Source organism: Acinonyx jubatus, chromosome E1 (assembly GCF_027475565.1).
Source record: "Acinonyx jubatus isolate Ajub_Pintada_27869175 chromosome E1, VMU_Ajub_asm_v1.0, whole genome shotgun sequence".
NCBI lineage: Eukaryota > Metazoa > Chordata > Mammalia > Carnivora > Felidae > Acinonyx > Acinonyx jubatus.
Genome location: NC_069397.1, coordinates 36,428,241 through 36,445,882, shown reverse-complemented (window position 1 = coordinate 36,445,882; position 17,642 = coordinate 36,428,241). Strand labels below are relative to the sequence as shown.

Genomic DNA, 17,642 nt, shown 5'->3' with positions numbered 1-17,642 from the left:
CTACAGTTCTCCTTCCCGAGCCGGGCTTTGCGGAAACTGCTGCAAACAGTTTAACTTTCAGAGCCTCGGTATTGCCCCTCCGTAAAATGGGGATAGCATCGCATAGTCCACAGGAATTCGGTGAGGCTGTTTGTGTGAAGGGTCAGGACTTCCCATTCCAGTCCCTGCATAACTGGAATTACAGGGCCTGGGCAGGCGCGACCGGGTTGCTAGGAAGCTAATTTGCTCCTCTCGACCTTGCGGTCGTTTAGAGGCAGTGGATGGAGCCGGGCACCGGATGAGGCCGCATATTTGCCAAAGTATTCGGGGAGAAGTTCTCATTTCCCGTCGCCACACTGGCCCCTGAACTCTACAGCATTTAACTGCATATTCTTTTTTCCCTTTCAGAGTTGCCTTTTTGCATTATTTACTGGAATGGGTTATGTAGACAGTGCCTACAATGTATTTGTTTATATAACTATATCTTTATCATTTTCTCTAATTACAGAAGTAGTCATGGCCATTATAAATATCCAATCTTAGGGTGTTTTATAATGTAGGACGTGGTAACCCGCAGAGACAGCTTCTATTAACATCCAAGCCTCGCTGCTCTCTTACTGTAGTGGCTGGCAGAAATTCGTGTGTCCGAGCTGGCACGGAACTCGCAGGGCGGGTCAAGCGTGCTGGTTGCTAGGGCAACGCCCTGTTGTCAGGGATAGGAGGCCCGGGAGGAACTTAGGAGAAGGGGGTTGGTCCCGCCCTGGAGGCGGAGTTAGTCAGGGGAGCAGGACCCGGAGGGAGAGCGTTTCTTGCCTTTCCCTCCAGGTGGCGCTGTAGGATCGCGGATGCGGTCCTGGGGCGGGGCTCCCTGCGGCGCCGCGTGCCGGCGAGGGGCGGGGCAGGGGCGGGGTCTCGGCGGGGCGTTTACCCGCCAGTTGCTCTTAAAAAGGTATCGAGGTCCCTGAGCTGTCCCGGGAGGGACCCTTGGGCACCGTAGAGGACTAACGTACAGAGACGCAGAAAGGGTAGGCGTCAGAGAAAGGGAAAAACGGGCGGTTCTGGGACGAAGCGAAAGAAGAGGAGTCACGTCTCCTAGGAAGTCGCTCCACCTTCCCGTTTTCCTCTGGGATCCGCCCCCGCCCTTCTCTCCTCATCCTCCGGACCTGCAACGCTTCATTCACACCCTCTGGAACTCACTGGGTGCTCTGGACACACACGCATGGTGGGGGCTGGTTGATGCTTCCTCGCCGCCAGCCTCCAGGCCCAGCCATGGTACGCTTGCAGGGCTCTAGTGCCGAAGATGTATGCTAGTAATAGGAATTACGCGGTACGGGTCAAGCCAAGAAAAACGGGCGTGTTGTTGCTCAGTTTGTCTAGAGGAAGCCTTACGCCCTTCCCTTTTGGAAGCTGGGAATGGAGAAAATGACGTAAAGAATCCCCAACAGGGTCACTATGTGTGTACCATCTTTTGTATTGTTTTCCCCATATCACCCATTATCACTTAAAAAAAATTTTTTTTAATGTTAATTTTTGAGAGAGAGACAGAGACAGAGCATGAGCAGGGGAGGGGCAGAGAGAAAGGGAGTCACAGAATCCGAAGCTCCAGGCTCTGAGCTGTCAGCACAGAGCCCAACGCGGGCTTGAACTCACAGACTGTGAGATCATGACCTGAGCTGAAATCGGACGCTCAACAGACTGAGCCACCCAGGTGCCCCAACCCATTATTTTTTACCGTGCCACACAATCATGTTTGGCTCTTCTCATCACACACACGGGGCTCCGTGGTGTTAGTGTCACACCCCCTCAGGAAGATAAATCATCCCCTTTCCCTTGACCCACCCCCTTCCCGATCGCGACCACAGGGTTACTGCCGGGACACCCTGGCACTGGGCATCCTGAAGATGAGCCACAGGGAGTGCAGGAGCCCTTATCAGAACTTATACACACTTCTCAGGCCAGGAGAGAAGGAGACCATTGACAGGAGACAAAGCAGGTTTATTAGGGTTCTGGGGCCAAGGATGCCTAAGGTCTGAGTTAAGGCAGCTCAGCTGGTTCTCATGGCCCAAGGGGCAGGTCAGGGCAGTGAGAAGGCGTGAGTCACTTCTGAAGCCAAATCTTTGCATCTCAGAGTCCCTGGCCAGAGACCTCAGGAGTCAGTTCTGGGAGAGCCTAGGGGGACAGAGGGGTCTCTCCTCTCCGGAGGTCTTTCAGCTTTTGCCAGGATTGGGGAAATGCCCTGGGGGCAGGGAGCCCTGAATGCACAGCCTTCATTTCAGTAATGACCACTTAATTTGTTCCTTGGCAGATTGAAGAACCTGGGGGATAGGGAATAAGGTTGAAAGAATTGAGAGGGGGACTATCAAGCGCCTTAACACTGCAGTGAGGGCCAGGTCTACGAGCCCACTTTTCCTAAGTGTCCCTGTGACCCTTCGTCACTAGGTGGCACCAGCTCATCTCCGCCAGGCTTAAGTGGGGCTAGGCCAGCAACAGAGCAGTCCAAACTGGCTGCAGCCAGCTCCCGGCCCAGGCCAGAGCCTGCCGGGCCCTCCACCGATCGTGCCTCTGCCGCCCTGGGTGTGGCTGCAGGCCCCGTCTACCCACGGCACGCCATGTGAGCGCCCGCCCACAGTGCCACGTCTAGGCAGAGACTAGGCCCAGGCACTTCCTGTGCCCAGACACCTCAGCAAACCCCTAGCTCTGGTCTCAGCTGGCAGTGTATCCTCAACACCCCACCCCAACCCGCTGCTGATGTGGCACAGCTGGCAAAGCGGGCTGGCCCAGTGCTGTCCCGGGACACCTGCACTCAGATGCGGTCATTCTCACATCCTGCTGGGGAAAACTGCCTGGGTCCGGGGCTTTGACAAAGGCATTCAACTGTGCACACACAGTGGCAACACGGTGGGGACCCCAGGTATGTCCTTCGGTTCATCCCTCCAGCCATCAAGCCTCATTCCCCTCCACTGAAGTCCCTTCTTCCTGCACAGTCCCCCTCCTCTCTCGGAGACAGCCCGGCCCTGGGGTTCTCCCGTAGTCCCAGTCAGAAACTCAACCTTCCCCTCATCTCGCATTCACTACCTACAGCTCCCTTGGTTTTTTTACTCAAGAATTCCATTAACTTGCCAGGTCTTCATTCTTTCCCCTTTCAGAAAAAAATAGAGGAGCCAGGCTAAAGAGCTTTCCATGCATTTGCTTTTCTGATTCTCATAGTAACTCTAAGAGGAGCGTCCTGTGATTATGTGGGAGCCCCCGAGAGGTTGGGTAACTTGCTGTGGGTCACCCAGCTTGCAGGGGGTAGGGCGGAACGTACATCCTGGGATGACTCCCACCAGCGCCTGTGTTCTCAACTGCTCTCCAACCTCTTTCTGGCCTGAGAAACTGCCATGTGGCTCCCTCTTCCCGGTAAGGTGTGAGGAGGCACCGGGAACTGGGAGGAGGGAGCCGCATGGCAGTTTGCTGGAGCAGCAAAGGCAGTAAAGGAAGGGGGCAGCACACCTGGGGCTCCACACGGGCTGGCTTGGGTCCATCTCTGCCTTAGCTATCGCAGCAGGAGGTAGTTAGTGCACGAGGGCAGGAAGTTCCATAAAAGCAGGATTAGTCTGGGCAGAGAGACCTGTGGGCAGACAGAATGGAGGTCAAGCAGTCGGCCTGACAAGCAGGAAGTTTGCACAGCTGTGGAACCAGTCAGGCCACAGATCCAGGAACCGGCGCCCGGCCGCACATGCATCCCAGATAGTACCATGCAGGAGACTGGCCGGGACGGGCTGTTCCACAACCAGGTCATTCAGGGGCAAGGTGGCAAGTGGCGAGTGGAGGTGGTTAGATCCTGTCACAGATTTGAGGGTCCCTTAACAACCCCAGCAGAAACCCTGAACAGCAAGGGGTGAGGTGGTAGGAAAACTCCTATTTGCTATCCCTTCTGGGTTTGGGGGCCCATAAGTCCCCAGAATGCTTTGGGGGACAAGTGACCCAGCCATCTCCAGCGTGGTTGCTTACGACCCTGGTTTTTCAGCCAACTACACCAAGCCAGATGAGGTGGGTTGCTAGTAAGGCATGCATCATTTATTAATGCCCAGCTCTGTACCATCTTGGAGACTCTGGAAACCTCCAGGGACCCTCTCTGAGAGATGGCCTGTCACTGCCTCATCCCTTCCCTCCTGCACCCCTAACTTCTCAGCCTTGATAGTCCCACTGGGTCCCCCTGGGAGGCTCCCTCTGTTCCATTCCTGGCCAAGGCAGACAACGGGGGCCTACCTGGGCCACGCTCTGTTCAGTCAGGCTGCTGTCATCTGCCTGCGGGGAAGCAGTGTCAGAGAGTGGTCAGACCAGGAGAGGGCATTGGGTAAAGAAAGGGAGGTGAAGGAAGGGAAAGGGGGCTTCAGAGGAGGTGGTGGGGTGGTGCAGTGGTTAGGGGAGCCAGAACTGCACCTGTATCACCGGTGAGGGGAAGCCCCACGGCCTGACACTTGGAAGCCAGGACCCCGGGGCCCGTCAATGGGTGTATGGGGAGCAAGGGCATGAAGGGAATAAAGATGGGAGAAAAGGTTTCATCCAGACATGAGAAGCCAAACTAGGCAGGGAGGGTCTATCTGTACCTCCACTCTCCAAACTCAAGGCCAAGGCAGCCATCTGGTGCCTTTTGGTGACTTTCTTTCTTTCCCCAGTCCATACTTGCCACTGGGGAGGATGGTGAGGTACTTGGGAATTCTAAAGGGGGGAGGGCAGGAGGAGATCGCTTGTACTAACTGCCATCTCCGCCCCCCCACCCCGAAAACTAGTAGTTGCTTCTGCTGGAAGAGTCTGGGTTTCTAGCATCCCGCCTGCGCCAGGAGGATAGGGGGTGGGGAGGGTGGGAAGGGCAGCCTGGGGGAGATGGGAGTGAGGGGCATGCAGGAAAATTCTTACCCTAAAATTCACCTTCTGGATCACTTGCTGGGGGTCGCTCTCCAGAATCACACTACAAGAGAGAAACCAGGAGGAAAATCAATGCCATGACACTCCCCTCTGCCTCTTCTCCCTGCTAAGCCTCCTCCCTCTGACCCCCACCCCCCTTACTACATCCTGCAGCAGCCCCCCTCCCGGGGGTCCTCTCCCCCTGGTATTCCTCAGCCAGAACTCTCCCTTACTATGGACAGCCCTCAGCTTTGGTTCCTCTCCACATCAAACCTGGTCACACACTTGGTTGTCACTGGGCAAAAGCTTTGAAACGGGGTGAGGGCAGACCGGTCTAGAATGGTCAGAGGGTCAAAAGCAGAGACGGAAAACCTTTGAGCTCTGAAAAGTTCTATTCGCATTCTGGGTGTAGGGAGGGATTCAGATGCGGTGAAGGAAGGGAGGCCCCTGGGGATCCCATTTTGTTTCACTCTTATTCTACGCCACAGGGTCATACTGTACACGAAAGTAGTGGAAAAGATAAAATAAGAATCTGCCTTCCGTTTCGATAGACCCAGGTTTCAAGGCTTTGCTCAGTTTTGCTCAGTCTTTCACGACACAGCGGGGGCACTATGAAGCTGTTGTGAGGATGCTTCAGGGTGCAGGTGCGAGGGCTGGTCGCTGTGGGTGGGACAGAGGCAGTGGGATTGACCGAGTGCCCCTCTTTACTCAATGAGGCTCCTCCAATGCAGACGCCGAGTTTTTCTTTCATACCAGTCCCAGGGAAGTGAACAGATACTTCTCAAAGAGCTTCTTCCAGGCCCTATCACTGGGGCACCTGGCAGCCCCTCACCAGAGATCCTTTCACCCATAAGACAGAAACATCCCGGGGTGCCTGGGTGGCTCAGTCCGTTAAGGGTCCGACTTTGGCTGAGGTCATGATCTCGCCGTTAGGGAGATTGAGCCCCATGTCGGGCTCTGTGCTGACAGCTCGGAGCCTAGAGTCTGCTTCGGATTCTGTGTTTCCCTCTCTCTGCCCCTCCCCACCTCGTGCTCCGTCTCTCAAAAATAAATAAACATTAAAAAAAAAAATACAGAAACATCCCAGCCAAGGTTCCAGTCCTGGCACTGTCTCAACTGACATTCCCTGATTTTCCTTGGAGGGAAACTGAGTTCCTCAGGGGGGCTCAGAGACCTGGAGGCATATAAAGCTTACATCCTCCCTTCCAAGGGCTCTTCCAAGGCCCTGCGCTTCATTTCATATTTGTAATAGTGTGTGCATTTGTGTGTGTGTGTGCGCGCGCGCGTGTGTGTGGCTGTGCTCCTTAAAGAGGTTCCGCCAAACTGCATATACTTCCGGTCCCACGAAGCCTGGGTCTTATCCCACTCACTTTGGGGTTCTGGCAATTAGCACAAGGCCTCGCCTCAACAGGCAGTCGACAGAGAGGGAAGGAGGAGGGAAGGAGAAAGGAGTCCCGCCGTACCCCATCTCCCAGAGTGTGTGTGGTGGTACAGTGTCGTGGAAAGAGCATAGTCTCTGGAACCATGCACATGGTGTTTGATCCTGGCCCTGCTGCTCCCTAGTCATGGCACCTTGGAAAGGTCCCTTGAATTTCTGAACCTCTGTTTCCTCATCTCTAAAATGGATGTTAATGAAAGAGGCATGTCTTTAAGGTGATTGGTTTCTGTTATCCTTTGCCCCAGAGCCAGAATTTCCTTTTCTCCCTCAATATCAATGCCCCACCCCATGGAAATTCACTAATCAACCCTTCTCGCAAGAGCTCCCGGCTTCCCACGAACATCCTAGCATAGCGGTAGCATAGCAGTTTATTGAACGAGAGCCCAGAACTTCACCTGCCTCGCCTCATTGAGTCCCCACTGCCTATGAGGAAGGTAGTCAGTCCCCTATCCCCATCGGAAAGATGAGGAAAGGAAGGCTGAGGCAGAATGAGCAGTGGCCCAGGTCACGCATCTGGCTGAGGTTGGAATGGAGCTCTAAGAGCGGGAGGTATGCAGGCAGTAGGGAGCAGGATGGAGATCTTCCAGAGAGGGGCAGGGGCCTGTGCTGCCCCTTTTTTTCTGGGCACTGGAGATCAAACCATTCCCCAAACCCTGCCTTTCAACAGTCTGCCAGAGTTCAGCATCAGATGACTTTCTTGTTTGCTTGACTTTGGCTAACATTGAAATCAACCTCCATCCTCGTGAGTGGGGTGGGGGGATGGGAGCACTGGGAATATGCCGGGGTGGGGGGCAGGGAGGGAAGAGTTGGCCAGAGAGCCAACAGTGTGCTTGGTACAATCTAGTGCTGTTGACCCTCAAAGGCACCTCCTGCTGTGAGTGTCCCTGAGCAGCCCCTCTTCTCTCGGGCCCTGGTCCTCACCCGCCATCCACAATCTCGTCCAGCACCAGGAAGGCTCCGTCCATGTTCTCCAGCAACCAGTGCTTCTCCACATTCTTCCTGAAGGCAGACAAAGCTCCTGGCTGTGAGGAGCTGCGTTTCTGCCTAGATGAGGCAGACTCTCTCTCCTTCCACCCATCCCCCCCCCCCCCCCCCCCGACAAGCACTGGGGAGGAGAACACCAAGGGAAGTGAGGGAGCGCCTAGGCAAGGGATTCCTGAGCAGAGGACAGGTCTGCTTCCTTAGGCCCTCCTCTGCCCGACCTCCCACACGTGGGGCATTGACATTACACCCCCCGAGTGACCCCTAATGCATTTCATGGCTAGGTTAGATGTCACAGCCATACTATACTTGATTGTCTCGACTGTGGACATTTATGGTTGGATTATCCTGGTTTGATTTACCCAAGCCATGTTCACTGGGATAGATACCAGGTAACTGAATGGGGAGGCAGTGGAAACCACCCTGGACTTCAAGGAAACAAAACAAAACAAAACAAAACGGAATTTGGGTCTCTGTTCTAATGTAAACAGATTGCAACCTCAGGCAAATCACCCAGCTTCTCTGGACCTCATTTTCTGGCCAAACCCTCCGGTGGCTCTGCTCTAGGTGATACCACAGTGGTCCCGGGAAGGGCAGGGGCCTCGAGGCGGATGCTCTGGCTCCAGTCTTAGTCTTTTGGGGACTTCAGGAGGAAAGCAGAGGAAGGGCCCTGCCTCTGTGATCTATCAAGGCCTGGGGGATGAAGGCCTTGGAGGGCAGAGGACCTCACTCACCTTAACACGTGGTTCAGGGACTCAAACAGGCAGGTGAGGACACACATGAGCATCAGCTGAGGATGGGTGGAGACGGGAGAAGGAAAACACGAGAGCTTGAGGTCGAGAAGGCCAAACGGAGAATCCAGGGCCTACCTGTGTGGGCAGCTGTCCCTTCCCAGAGAGGACAGGGCTGGAGACTGAGTGCAGCTGGACCTCAGGCGTGCGTGCCTCCCTGGCATGGGCTGAGAAGCACTGGAGTGCCCCACTGTGGGACACTGAGTGTACCCTTCCCCAGTGATATTTTAAGGAATAAGCAAAGACTCCCTGCAGAGGACTTCATTTCTGGTTCCCAAGGACACTAAGAGGCACCGTGGATGTGAACCATCCCAGAAGGAGCCACTTCTGGCTGCTCCCCATCCCCCAGAGCCTAGAAGGAGGGGTACCAATGAGGAGCCTTCAGAACCCAGCTTCTACCCCGGAGCCCGAGCCGTAGACAGACCCTCCCCATCACCCCAACCTCCTGAATTCACCTCATTCTCGTGGGAGGAGCCCACCACATACAGGAAGAGGTCAATGCTGCTCTTGTAGACGATGGTCATGCCCCCGAAAAATGCAATCTCACCTAGAAGTGGAGGGGGCTTTCAGGTCTGGCCACCTCTGCCGGGTCCCTCCTCCTGATCTCCAGCTCTGCCGGTCTCCCCCTTTTGCCTCCTCTTTCCAAGGAACCCTTGACAAGACTAGCGCAAGGGACACTACCACCGGGCTGCTGTGTGTCCTTTCCTCCAGGCTCTACTCTATTTCTAGAGACCACCTCATTCTGAGGAGTCAACAAACCCAGTGCAGGGTTGACTTCCGCCCCCCGCCCCCCGCCCCCCATCCCCACTATGTGCAATGCCTTGTGGGGACATACAATACCACTGGCCTCTTCTGCCGAGAGAGAGGTCTTGTCGTGTTGGGGGGTGGGGTGGGGGGTAGAGTGGGATCGGGAGTGAAGATTCCCTACAGGAAGGGAGAGAATAACAGCTGGGAAGGAGAGGAAAAAGAACCTCTGAGAAAAAGGGGATGGCCTGTGGGTACGTATGGCTGGTAGGGACAGATGTGTCCAGATGGAGAGGACGGTGAAGTGCATCTGAGAGTTCTGAGCAAGGAAGAGGCAGACACTTACTGTCAGTTCGGCTGGTCTTGCTGAAGACATTTTTCTCAAAGGCCATCTGCTCCTTCAAGGAGGGGAATGTATCATCATAATACTATGAGAAAGGGAAGGAGAAGGGGTGACAGGTTTCCACAGAGCCTGGATCCCCCCTGGACGGGCGGCAGAGAATGTAGGTGCTGGCCAACCAGAGCCCCATCTCCTCTGTTTGTTGCCCTTTAGGCCATATGCTCGCTGTTTCCCCATAGACACAAATTTTAAGCAAAGAACGTCATAAGAAGTAGAGGAATTTTAAGCCCTGCCTTTCGGAGCCCTCTCCTGATTTCCTGGCGGCTTTTGGCCATTTGGCAGATGTGCTGTGCGCTAAGGACTGGGGTGGCCACTAGGTCCCACCGTTTCTACAGGAAGCGGAGTCTGCACGAAAGATGGCAGAGCCAGGGGGCCCTTGTGACAACCATCACCGTCATGACAGCTACTTTATTATCCCCATTTTGTTGATGGGGAAGTTGAGGCATGAAGAAATCAGATGATCTCCCCCAACATCTCCTAGTTGTAAGGGGCAGAGCCAAGCAGGGTCTGACTGTAGACAGGGGAAGGCTAAGTATTTAAAGGAACGTTCCCAGCACCCACCAGCTAACTAAATCAATGCTTTCGTGTTTGGCTTTGGTGAGCCCGTTTCTCTGACTCAATTTCTTAATCTGAACAGGGATGGGTCCCGCTGGGAGGAGGCCCTAGAGCCTAGGCATTGCTGATCCACGTCTGATCATCTGCTGGAGCACAGTGTGGTCGGCTGAGCTTTCAGCGTTCTGGATGTGGATTTTGCCACTTGGTAGTCCCCTCTGCAGGCATCTTAGTCGCCTCCCTGCTGGCCACTGCTGTGGCGAGCAAGCTCATTTGAATACCAGGAAGACAAAAAGTTTCAGTCCCAAACAAACAAAGAAACAAACAAACAAACCTAGAAGGCATTTCGTAGCTAGTTTAGGTGCCATAGCCCTGCTGTAGCTGATTGTGTTGACGACAGACATTAATTTTCTGGATTATCCTAGTTCGGTTCCCCCAGGCCACGGAGGACAGATACTGGACAACCGGATGGTTGGTGTAGTGAAAATCACCCTCCCGAGCTTCAGGTCGGAATACCTGAGTTCAGATCTGTGTTCTGATAGTGGTACTTGTGACCTCAGGCAACTCATTTAGCTCTCTAGACCACATTGTCTTCGTTTATGAAACGAAAAAGTTGGATCGTCTGGTCTCTAAGATCTCTAAGCTACGTTCTCAGACTTCTCCGACTAAATCCTCAGTGTTTACCAAACTGTAGGAGAAAAGTGGAGGTTGCCTCTTTAGAGTTGCGGACTAAGACTCCTCGGTTCCAAGCTCAACACTCCACTGACCCCTCAGGAGGTCCCTTCCATGCCCAAGGTCCAGCTGGCCAGTGGAAAGAATGGTAAGAAGACATTTCAGGGAATGTGAGTGGAAAGAGGGGACTTCAGGGGCCAGCAGTCTGACAAGGCAGGAGGATGCACAGAATGATCTTTGGAGGGGGTCTAAGCCCGGCTGCTCTGAATCACAGAGCCCACAGTGGGGATCTCCTGAGAGGGGAGTCAGCTGGGATGGGGACTTCTGTTTTGGGGCCTGGAGCACCGTGTGTTCAGGGGCCTTCTGGTGAGGGTGGGAGGTTACCTTGGCTAGAAGGCGGTGTCCGTCATTATCTAGGATGAAAACAGCCTTGACGGTGTAGAGGGAAGGTTCCTGCAACTGACACCAGGGGAGAGCTCCGTTGGCTCCTGACTCAAGGCAGACACCCTGCCATTGGCTCTATGGCATCTGCTGGCCCCAGGGGTCCATCCTCAGGCTCCAGCGACCCCAAAGGTCCACAGCTGGTTCTGGCCCAACCCTGTGCTACACGGGCCAACTCCAGCGCCTGCTCCACTCCCAGGCAGATGTTCCACTGCAGGCCCCGGGTGGGCGCTGTGCCCATTGGGTGCAGAAGGTCCGTCCGGGCCCAAGTTCTGTCATGCACTGACTGCTCCAGAGCCCGAGTCGGAGTGTATCACAGAACCTGGGCCGGGGGGACAGCGGCGCCGAGCCTCCTCCTTCCAGCGAACCCCGGGCCGAGGCTGGACCCGCGCTCTCAGCGCGCCCCCAGCCCCCTGGCCCGGGGAGGGGGGCTCCAGAAGCACGCACGTCAGCCGACGGCCCGTGGGACCTGGAGTCCCGGGCCGCCCCGCCACTCCTCACCCCTCCCGGCGGAACCTCGGGCCACCCCCACCCCCAAGCCGTGCCCAAGCCGTGCCCATCACCTCTCCGAACTGATCCAGAACTTCACCCCACGCGCGCTCAAGCCGGGCCTCCTCGCGGGTCCGCGCCCGTAGAACTTTTTATCCCCTGCCCTGGCCCGGGACCCCTCCCCGGGCGGGGGCCCCAAGTTCCCGGGCGCGGGGGCGCGGGCCGTGAGTTGGCGGACCACCCCCCCCCCCCCCAGCCCAGCTCCCGCCGCCCGGGACCCCGGCGCCCGCCCGCTCCGTACCCGCAGCCCCACCGGCTCCCCGGCTCTGGCTGGCGGCGCCGGGCCCCCGGCCTGGGCCGCCGCGGCCCCCTCCCCCGGGTGCGGACGTGGCCAGGCCTCCGGCCGCTGCATTCCGCTCGCCGCCTCGCGCTGACAGCGCCGCCCGCCGCCCCGCCTCCGCCCGCCCGGCCCGCCTCCGCCCGCCGGGCCGCCCCCCGGAGGCCACCGCCTGCGCGGTCCCCGCGGCCCGCAGGCCTGGCGCCCTCCCCCTGTGCCCCGCTGTGCGTGTCTTTTCCTGTTCCCGGTGGTCCTTTCCTGCCTCTTGCCCTCCCCGCTCTGCCTTCCCGCCCACTCCGCGCTGCGCCCGGCAGCCCAGCTCCCTTCACCCCACTCCTGCCCTCTCTCCTCCTCCGCTCCTCGCTCCTCTGGGTTCGGCCAAGTCCAGAGCTCTCCGAAGCCTCAGGCTGCCCCGGGACCAGCCCTGCTTTCCCCTCCTGCCTCCCCGCTGGCCCGTGAGTTGGGTTTGCGCGGGTGTGTGCAGGCTGTCCTGGGGCCAAAGCCCAGTTTTGTCTCTTGACCCCTGGTAGATAAGTATCTCGGGGACAAGTATCTCGAATCATCCTTCGGGTCTCAGGGGAAGGTTCTAGGAGTGAAAGCAGACAAGAACAGTTCTGGGGAGACCCTTTTATGCAAAATACTTTCTCCCACTCCTCAGGAAGGGAGCCGAGGTCCCTTCCTCCCCCCCTCCCCCCCTCCACCGAATCTCTCAAGACACAGGACAGTTTGTGGCAGGACAGATGCCTCGCAGCACGAGTGCTTCACCAGGCATCAGGCGTTGCCATGCTTTGGTTTCTTTGGTGTAAATATACCGGAGTTCAAACGTTCACTTCAGAATACTTAAGGCCAGTGGGAAATTCACACTCCAGAGGTACAAAGTGAGTGGTACTTACCCGTTTACCCCTAACAACACCATGCAGGTATTTTGCATTTAAACACTGTTACAGGCGTCACCAAATGTAACTCACACGTGTGAGGGAGGTACCGTCACCCACATTTTAAGGGGTGGGGAGATTCAGGTTTTGTGTGACCTTATCAGGATGGTGCAGCTAATAAAGACTTCAGTTGACTGGGGATCGGAAACCAGGTTTCAGGCTCAACATTGGTTGTCCCTTCTTCTCAAGGCCTCTTACCCTGTGTACTGCACTCACTCATCCAGATGCCTGTCAAGGGGACTCTTCCTCTGCTGAGAAAGATCTTCTCACTATTCAAGTGTCACCTTCATCACCAAAGGGAACCTCACCCATGGAATCGAACTTGGTAGGTCTCTCCTGTCACATTCTCTGTCTCAGCACTCTATTTATTTAATTTATTATTACTCTTTATTTTATTTTTTTAAGATTTTATTTATGTATTGTAAGTTTATTTACTTTGAAAGAGAGAGCTGGGGAGGGGAAGAAAGAAAGGGGAGAGAGAGAGAGAGAGAGAGAGAGAGAGAGAGAGAATCCCAAGTAGGCTCTGCACTGCCAACACAGAGCCTGATGCAGGGCTTGAACTCATGAACTGTGAGATCATGCTCTGAGCTGAAATCTAGAGTCAGACACTTAACCAACTGAGCCACCCAGGTACCCCTTATTATTATTATTTTTTGAGAGAGCGAGAGGGCACAAGTGAGTGAGGGGCAGAGAGAGAGAGAGAGAGAGACTCTGGGATCACCCAAAGTGGGGCTTGTTTTCACTGAAAGCAGGGCTTTGCTCACTTGAAGTGAGGCTCCTGCTCACCCTAAACATGACTTGAGCTCACCCAATGCAGGGCTCGAACTCACAAACCACTCATGACCTGAGCTGAAATCAGATGCTTAACCGACTGAGCCACCCAGTTGCCGCTATTTTTTTAAAATTTTCAAACCAAATTCGTCTTTTTCTTTCTTTTTTTCTTTTTTAAGTTTATTTATTCTTTTTTGGGGGGGAGGAACAGAGAGAGAGAGAGAGAGAGAGAGAGTCAGTCCAAGCAGGCTCTGCATTATCAGAGAGGAGCCCAACAAAGGACTCAGACTCACCAACCTGTGAGATCATGACCTGGGCAGAAAACAAGAGCTGGCTGCTTAACTGACTGAGTCACCCAGGTGCCCCGAGTTATTATTATTCTTTAAATAGGCTCCATGCCCAACGTGGGGCTCGAACTCGTGGCCCTGAGATCAAGAGTTGGATGCTGTACCAACTTGAGCCAGCCAGGGGTGCCTCCCTAGTGATTTCTTACATTGTACCTTTCTCAATCTCTGAATATCGTCTTTATGAATTTACTTACGTACAAATGTGTATGGTCCTTCTCCCCAACAGGCTGTGAGTCCTAGGAGAACAGAGGTAATGTGTCTGTCTTGTTCACTGTGGAATCCCTGGGGCCCTGGACAGGGCCTCCCATGTGACAGGTACTTAATAAGCATTTGTTGGGGTGCCTGGGTGGCTCGGTTGGTTGAGGGTCTGACTCTTTTTTTTTTTTTAATTTTTTTTTTTAATGTTTATTCATTTTAGAGACAGAGAGAGACAGAGCATGAATGGGGAAAGGTCAGAGAGAGAGGGAGACACAGAATCTGAAACAGGCTCCAGGCTCTGAGCTGTCAGCACAGAGCCCGATGCGGGGCTCGAACTCATGGACCGCGAGATCACGACCTGAGCCGAAGTCGGTCGACCAACCGACTGAGCCACCCAGGTGCCCCGGGTCTGACTCTTGATTTCAGCTCCTGTCATGATCCTAGGGTCATGGGATAAAGCCCTCTGTCAGGCTCTGCACTCTGCTTGGAGCCTGCTTGAGATTCTCTCTTTCTCCCTCTGCCCCTCTCCTCCTGCTCCTACTCTGTCTTTATAAAGTTAAAAAAAAATTTTTTTTAAAGCATTTGTTAAGTCAATGAGTAAATGAATTCAGGATGAGAAGGATAGTACATAGTCACAGACTGCCTATTTTATTTGTATTTTTTTTAATGTTTATTTTTGAGAGAGAGAGAGACAGACAGAGTTCAAGCAGGGGAGGGGCAGAGAAAGAGGCAGACACAGAATGGAAGCAGGCTCCATGCTCCGAGCTGTCAGCACAGAGCCTGACTCGGGGCTAGAACTCGCAGGCTGCAAGATCATTACCTGAGCTGAAATTGGGCTCTCCACCGACGGAGCCAGGCAACCCCCCCCCCCCCCCCCCACCGACTACGTATTTTAAGCAAATAATAATAAAAACATGCTTATCAGTGAAACCAGATTTTACGTGCTGTAAAAATGTTTATTGAGTGCTTACTGTGTACAGGTACTTTCCCAGTCATTGGGATGCAATAGTGGACAAAGCAAACAAAATCTTTGCTTTCGTGGAGCTGATATTCAAGAGTTTTTGTGTGTGTGCACGCATTTCTGTGGGAAACAGAGGACACAAATAAATTAGGTATTACGTGAGTTGGTGATGACTGCTAGGAAGAAAAATAAAGCAGGAATGGGGATCAGGAATGTGAAGGGGTGTGGAGTGAGGGCAGAATGCCACTTTCATTAGGGTCATTTGAGAAAGTCTTCAAGAAGGTGACATTTGAACAAAGAACTGAAAGAAGTGAGAGAGCGAGCCACGCAAGCACCTGAGGAAAACATCTGCCGAACCTCTTTCTGTGATGATTTAGAAGACACATCTGCATCTTCCTTGCAGGCTATCAGAGTTATAATAGTGAACATGAATCAACACTATTTGGTGCAATGGGGGAAAAGACGCAGTCTTTTATTTGTTTGGATTCCAGATCATCAGAAGTTATGTCAACGGTCATGTTGGCTCGGTATGTAATAAAAAAAAAAAAAATACTGATTTGATTATTTCAATGCCTTAATGTTTTTGGCAGCTAGTTCATTTTTAGCTCATGTTTACAAGGACAGCATTGAAAAGCCTCCAGGGGGCATTTCCTAGCCTCTGTGTGGCATATGGTCCCCACAGTGGGAGAGGGTCAGCTTGCAGAAGAGGGGAGGGAAGGAGGCCAAGGAAGTCAGGGGACTTAGGAAGCCTGTGTGGCTCCAAGGGGAATGGGGGTGGGGGTAGGGGTGGAGGTGGGAGAGCTGGTTACAGGACAGTCGACTAGAAGGCACTAGAGAGGGGCATAGGGGCTGGGATGAAAGAGAAGGCCCTGGAAGGAAACTCAGGAACCACAAAATCCTCCTCACTGCCGCCTCTTCCACCTTGGTTGTTGTTAATCCTTATAATCACCAGGATCTCTTTACATGTTTACGTGCTGTGGTGAAAAAGTGAGTTCAGAGGCCTCAAGTTGAACTTTTCCGGGAGGAGATTCTCCCCGGTGATGGTTCTTTCTCTAAAGTCTCTCAGCAGAGACCTTAGGATTCCTTTCTGTCCTCCGGGCCCCCAGGATGCCCCCTTAACGTAGTTCTATGTAAAAAATACCAGCTCAGTGAGCCCAGTGGCAGGTCAGTGTCCTACAGAGCATTGTCCCAAGAGGACTTCACAGCATAAGCCTGGCAGCACCTAAGAAGCCTGCAAATGTAGCGGATGGGAAGCAGCTGGAGAGCCTCCCTGGAATGAGGAAGCCAAAGCTGTGTTCAAAAAGAATGCAGCCTCCTGTTTCCCTGCTCTTTGCTCCCTTAAGGGTGGGTGCCTTTGGAGATGGGGGGGGGGGGGGGAAGGGGATGGACGGTGAGGGGCTGGGCACAGCTCTAACCAGCTAGAGTCAGAATGGATTCAAATGGGCTCCCCTCGGGCCTTAGTATATCTTGGAAGTGAGGCCATTTTGTTTCCTCTGACTCACTCTCCTGCTGCCACATTTCTGTGCTGTCCTAGGATTTGGGCATCTGTTCTTGTGTGACAAGAAGAAACAGCTCCTTTGGGTAACAGCCTCTCTCTCTCTCTCTCTCTTTTTCTTGCTATAATGTCAAGAGGGGGAGGTGTGTGTGGAATGCGAGGTGTGGATGTGTGAGCTTGTGGCATCTTCCAGAGAGAAAATGAAAGCTTCCATGCTCTGTCTGCAGGATGAATTTCCAGTTGACCATCCTAAGGACAGTTCACGTTTCTTCAAGGCGTTTGGCCTTCTGTGGGATAATAAGGTTGTAGAGTGGGTGGAGAGTTGGGCAAGAAAGGAGCCTCATGCTCAGCGTTACCCAGTCACAGGTGGCTTTGTTCTTTATTAAAAAAAAAAAACTTTTTTTGAGAGAGAACGAGCGAGGGGTGGGGGGAGGGGGGAGTGGCGGGGGGTAGGGACAGAGGCTCTTAAGCTGGTTCTGTGCTGACAGTAGAGAGCCCGATGCAGGGCTCAAACACACCAACTGTGAGATCATGACCTGAGCCAAAGTCAGACTCTTAACTGAGTCACCCAGGAGCCCCCATAGGTGGCTTTATACACAGGATCTGACTTTTTTTTTTTTTTTTTTTTTAAGTAGGCTCCACGCTCGGGGCACCCGGGTGGCTCAGTTGGTTAAGCATCCAACTTTGGCTCAGGGCATGATCTCACAATTCATGAGTTCAAGCCCCACATCGGGCTCTGTGCTGACAGCTCGGAGCCTGGAGCCTGCTCCAGATTTTGTCTCCCTCTCTCTCTGCCCCTCCCCATTCACGCTCTGTCTCTGTCTCAAAAATAAACATTAAAAAAAAAGTAGGCTCCATGCCCAACATGGGCTTGAACTCATGATCCTGAGAGCAGGCGTTGCATTGCTCTACCAACTGAGTCAAGCGGGCGCCCCACAGGATCTGATTTTTAAACCTTTGAATCTGTATGTTGTTATCTCCATTTAGCTCAGGAGGGCCCAACAAGTGAGTGGGAGAGCCAGATTTTTGTACCCAGCTCTGAGTCCAAAACACCCACTCTTCCCACCTCACAATAGCACCTCCCCGAAATTTACCCCACATTGTTGGGGGACAATGTGGTGAGACACCCAGAAAGGCTGAACTCAGGTTCATAAATTGTTACCAAGACGTGAATGAACAATGAGGTGTTTTCATTGGAGAATTCCAGGAGGAGGGCATTTT

At 53.8% G+C, this 17,642-nt stretch overlaps 1 protein-coding gene and 1 long non-coding RNA gene across 5 annotated transcripts; one reads left to right on the top strand and one right to left on the bottom strand.

Moving 5' to 3' along the window:
- Positions 1–1,953: 1,953 nt before the first annotated feature.
- COPZ2 (COPI coat complex subunit zeta 2) lies at positions 1,954–11,836 on the bottom strand. 3 transcript variants are annotated; one of them, XM_027033964.2, is made up of 10 exons: positions 11,679–11,836; positions 10,832–10,906; positions 9,170–9,251; positions 8,535–8,626; positions 8,023–8,078; positions 7,229–7,306; positions 4,882–4,933; positions 4,231–4,269; positions 3,472–3,589; positions 1,954–2,294 (listed from the first exon to the last, which is right to left on the bottom strand). In XM_027033964.2, exons 1-9 carry the CDS (start codon positions 11,787–11,789, stop codon positions 3,515–3,517), a joined length of 660 nt encoding a protein of 219 aa, XP_026889765.1. In that variant the 5' UTR covers positions 11,790–11,836; the 3' UTR covers positions 1,954–2,294; positions 3,472–3,514. The 3 variants fall into 3 exon arrangements, with proteins under 3 accessions (XP_026889765.1, XP_026889766.1, XP_026889767.1); XM_027033965.2 differs by lacking the exon at positions 3,472–3,589; XM_027033966.2 differs by lacking the exons at positions 3,472–3,589; positions 4,231–4,269 and having other exon boundaries at positions 4,894–4,933.
- Positions 11,837–11,876: 40 nt separating this feature from the next.
- Positions 11,877–15,548, top strand: LOC106980541 (uncharacterized). Of its 2 annotated transcripts, XR_008294094.1 has the most exons (5): positions 11,877–12,592; positions 12,874–12,974; positions 13,994–14,082; positions 14,946–15,077; positions 15,330–15,548. It is a non-coding gene; the product is annotated as an uncharacterized LOC106980541 (long non-coding RNA). The 2 variants fall into 2 exon arrangements; XR_001431101.3 differs by lacking the exons at positions 14,946–15,077; positions 15,330–15,548 and adding an exon at positions 14,186–14,900.
- The last annotated feature ends 2,094 nt before the right edge of the window (positions 15,549–17,642 follow it).

Bases quoted from the DNA above. Each gene is read 5' to 3' on its own strand.
- COPZ2 (XM_027033964.2), bottom strand. From the start codon at position 11,789: ATGCAGCGGCCGGAGGCCTGGCCACGTCCGCACCCGGGGGAGGGGGCC. The intron at 8,627-9,169 runs GTAAGTGTCTGC...CTCCACTTCTAG, and splicing joins CAAGACCAGCCGAACTGACA to GTGAGATTGCATTTTTCGGG. The intron at 3,590-4,230 runs GTAGGCCCCCGT...GTCTGCCCACAG, and splicing joins CTGAACAGAGCGTGGCCCAG to GTCTCTCTGCCCAGACTAAT.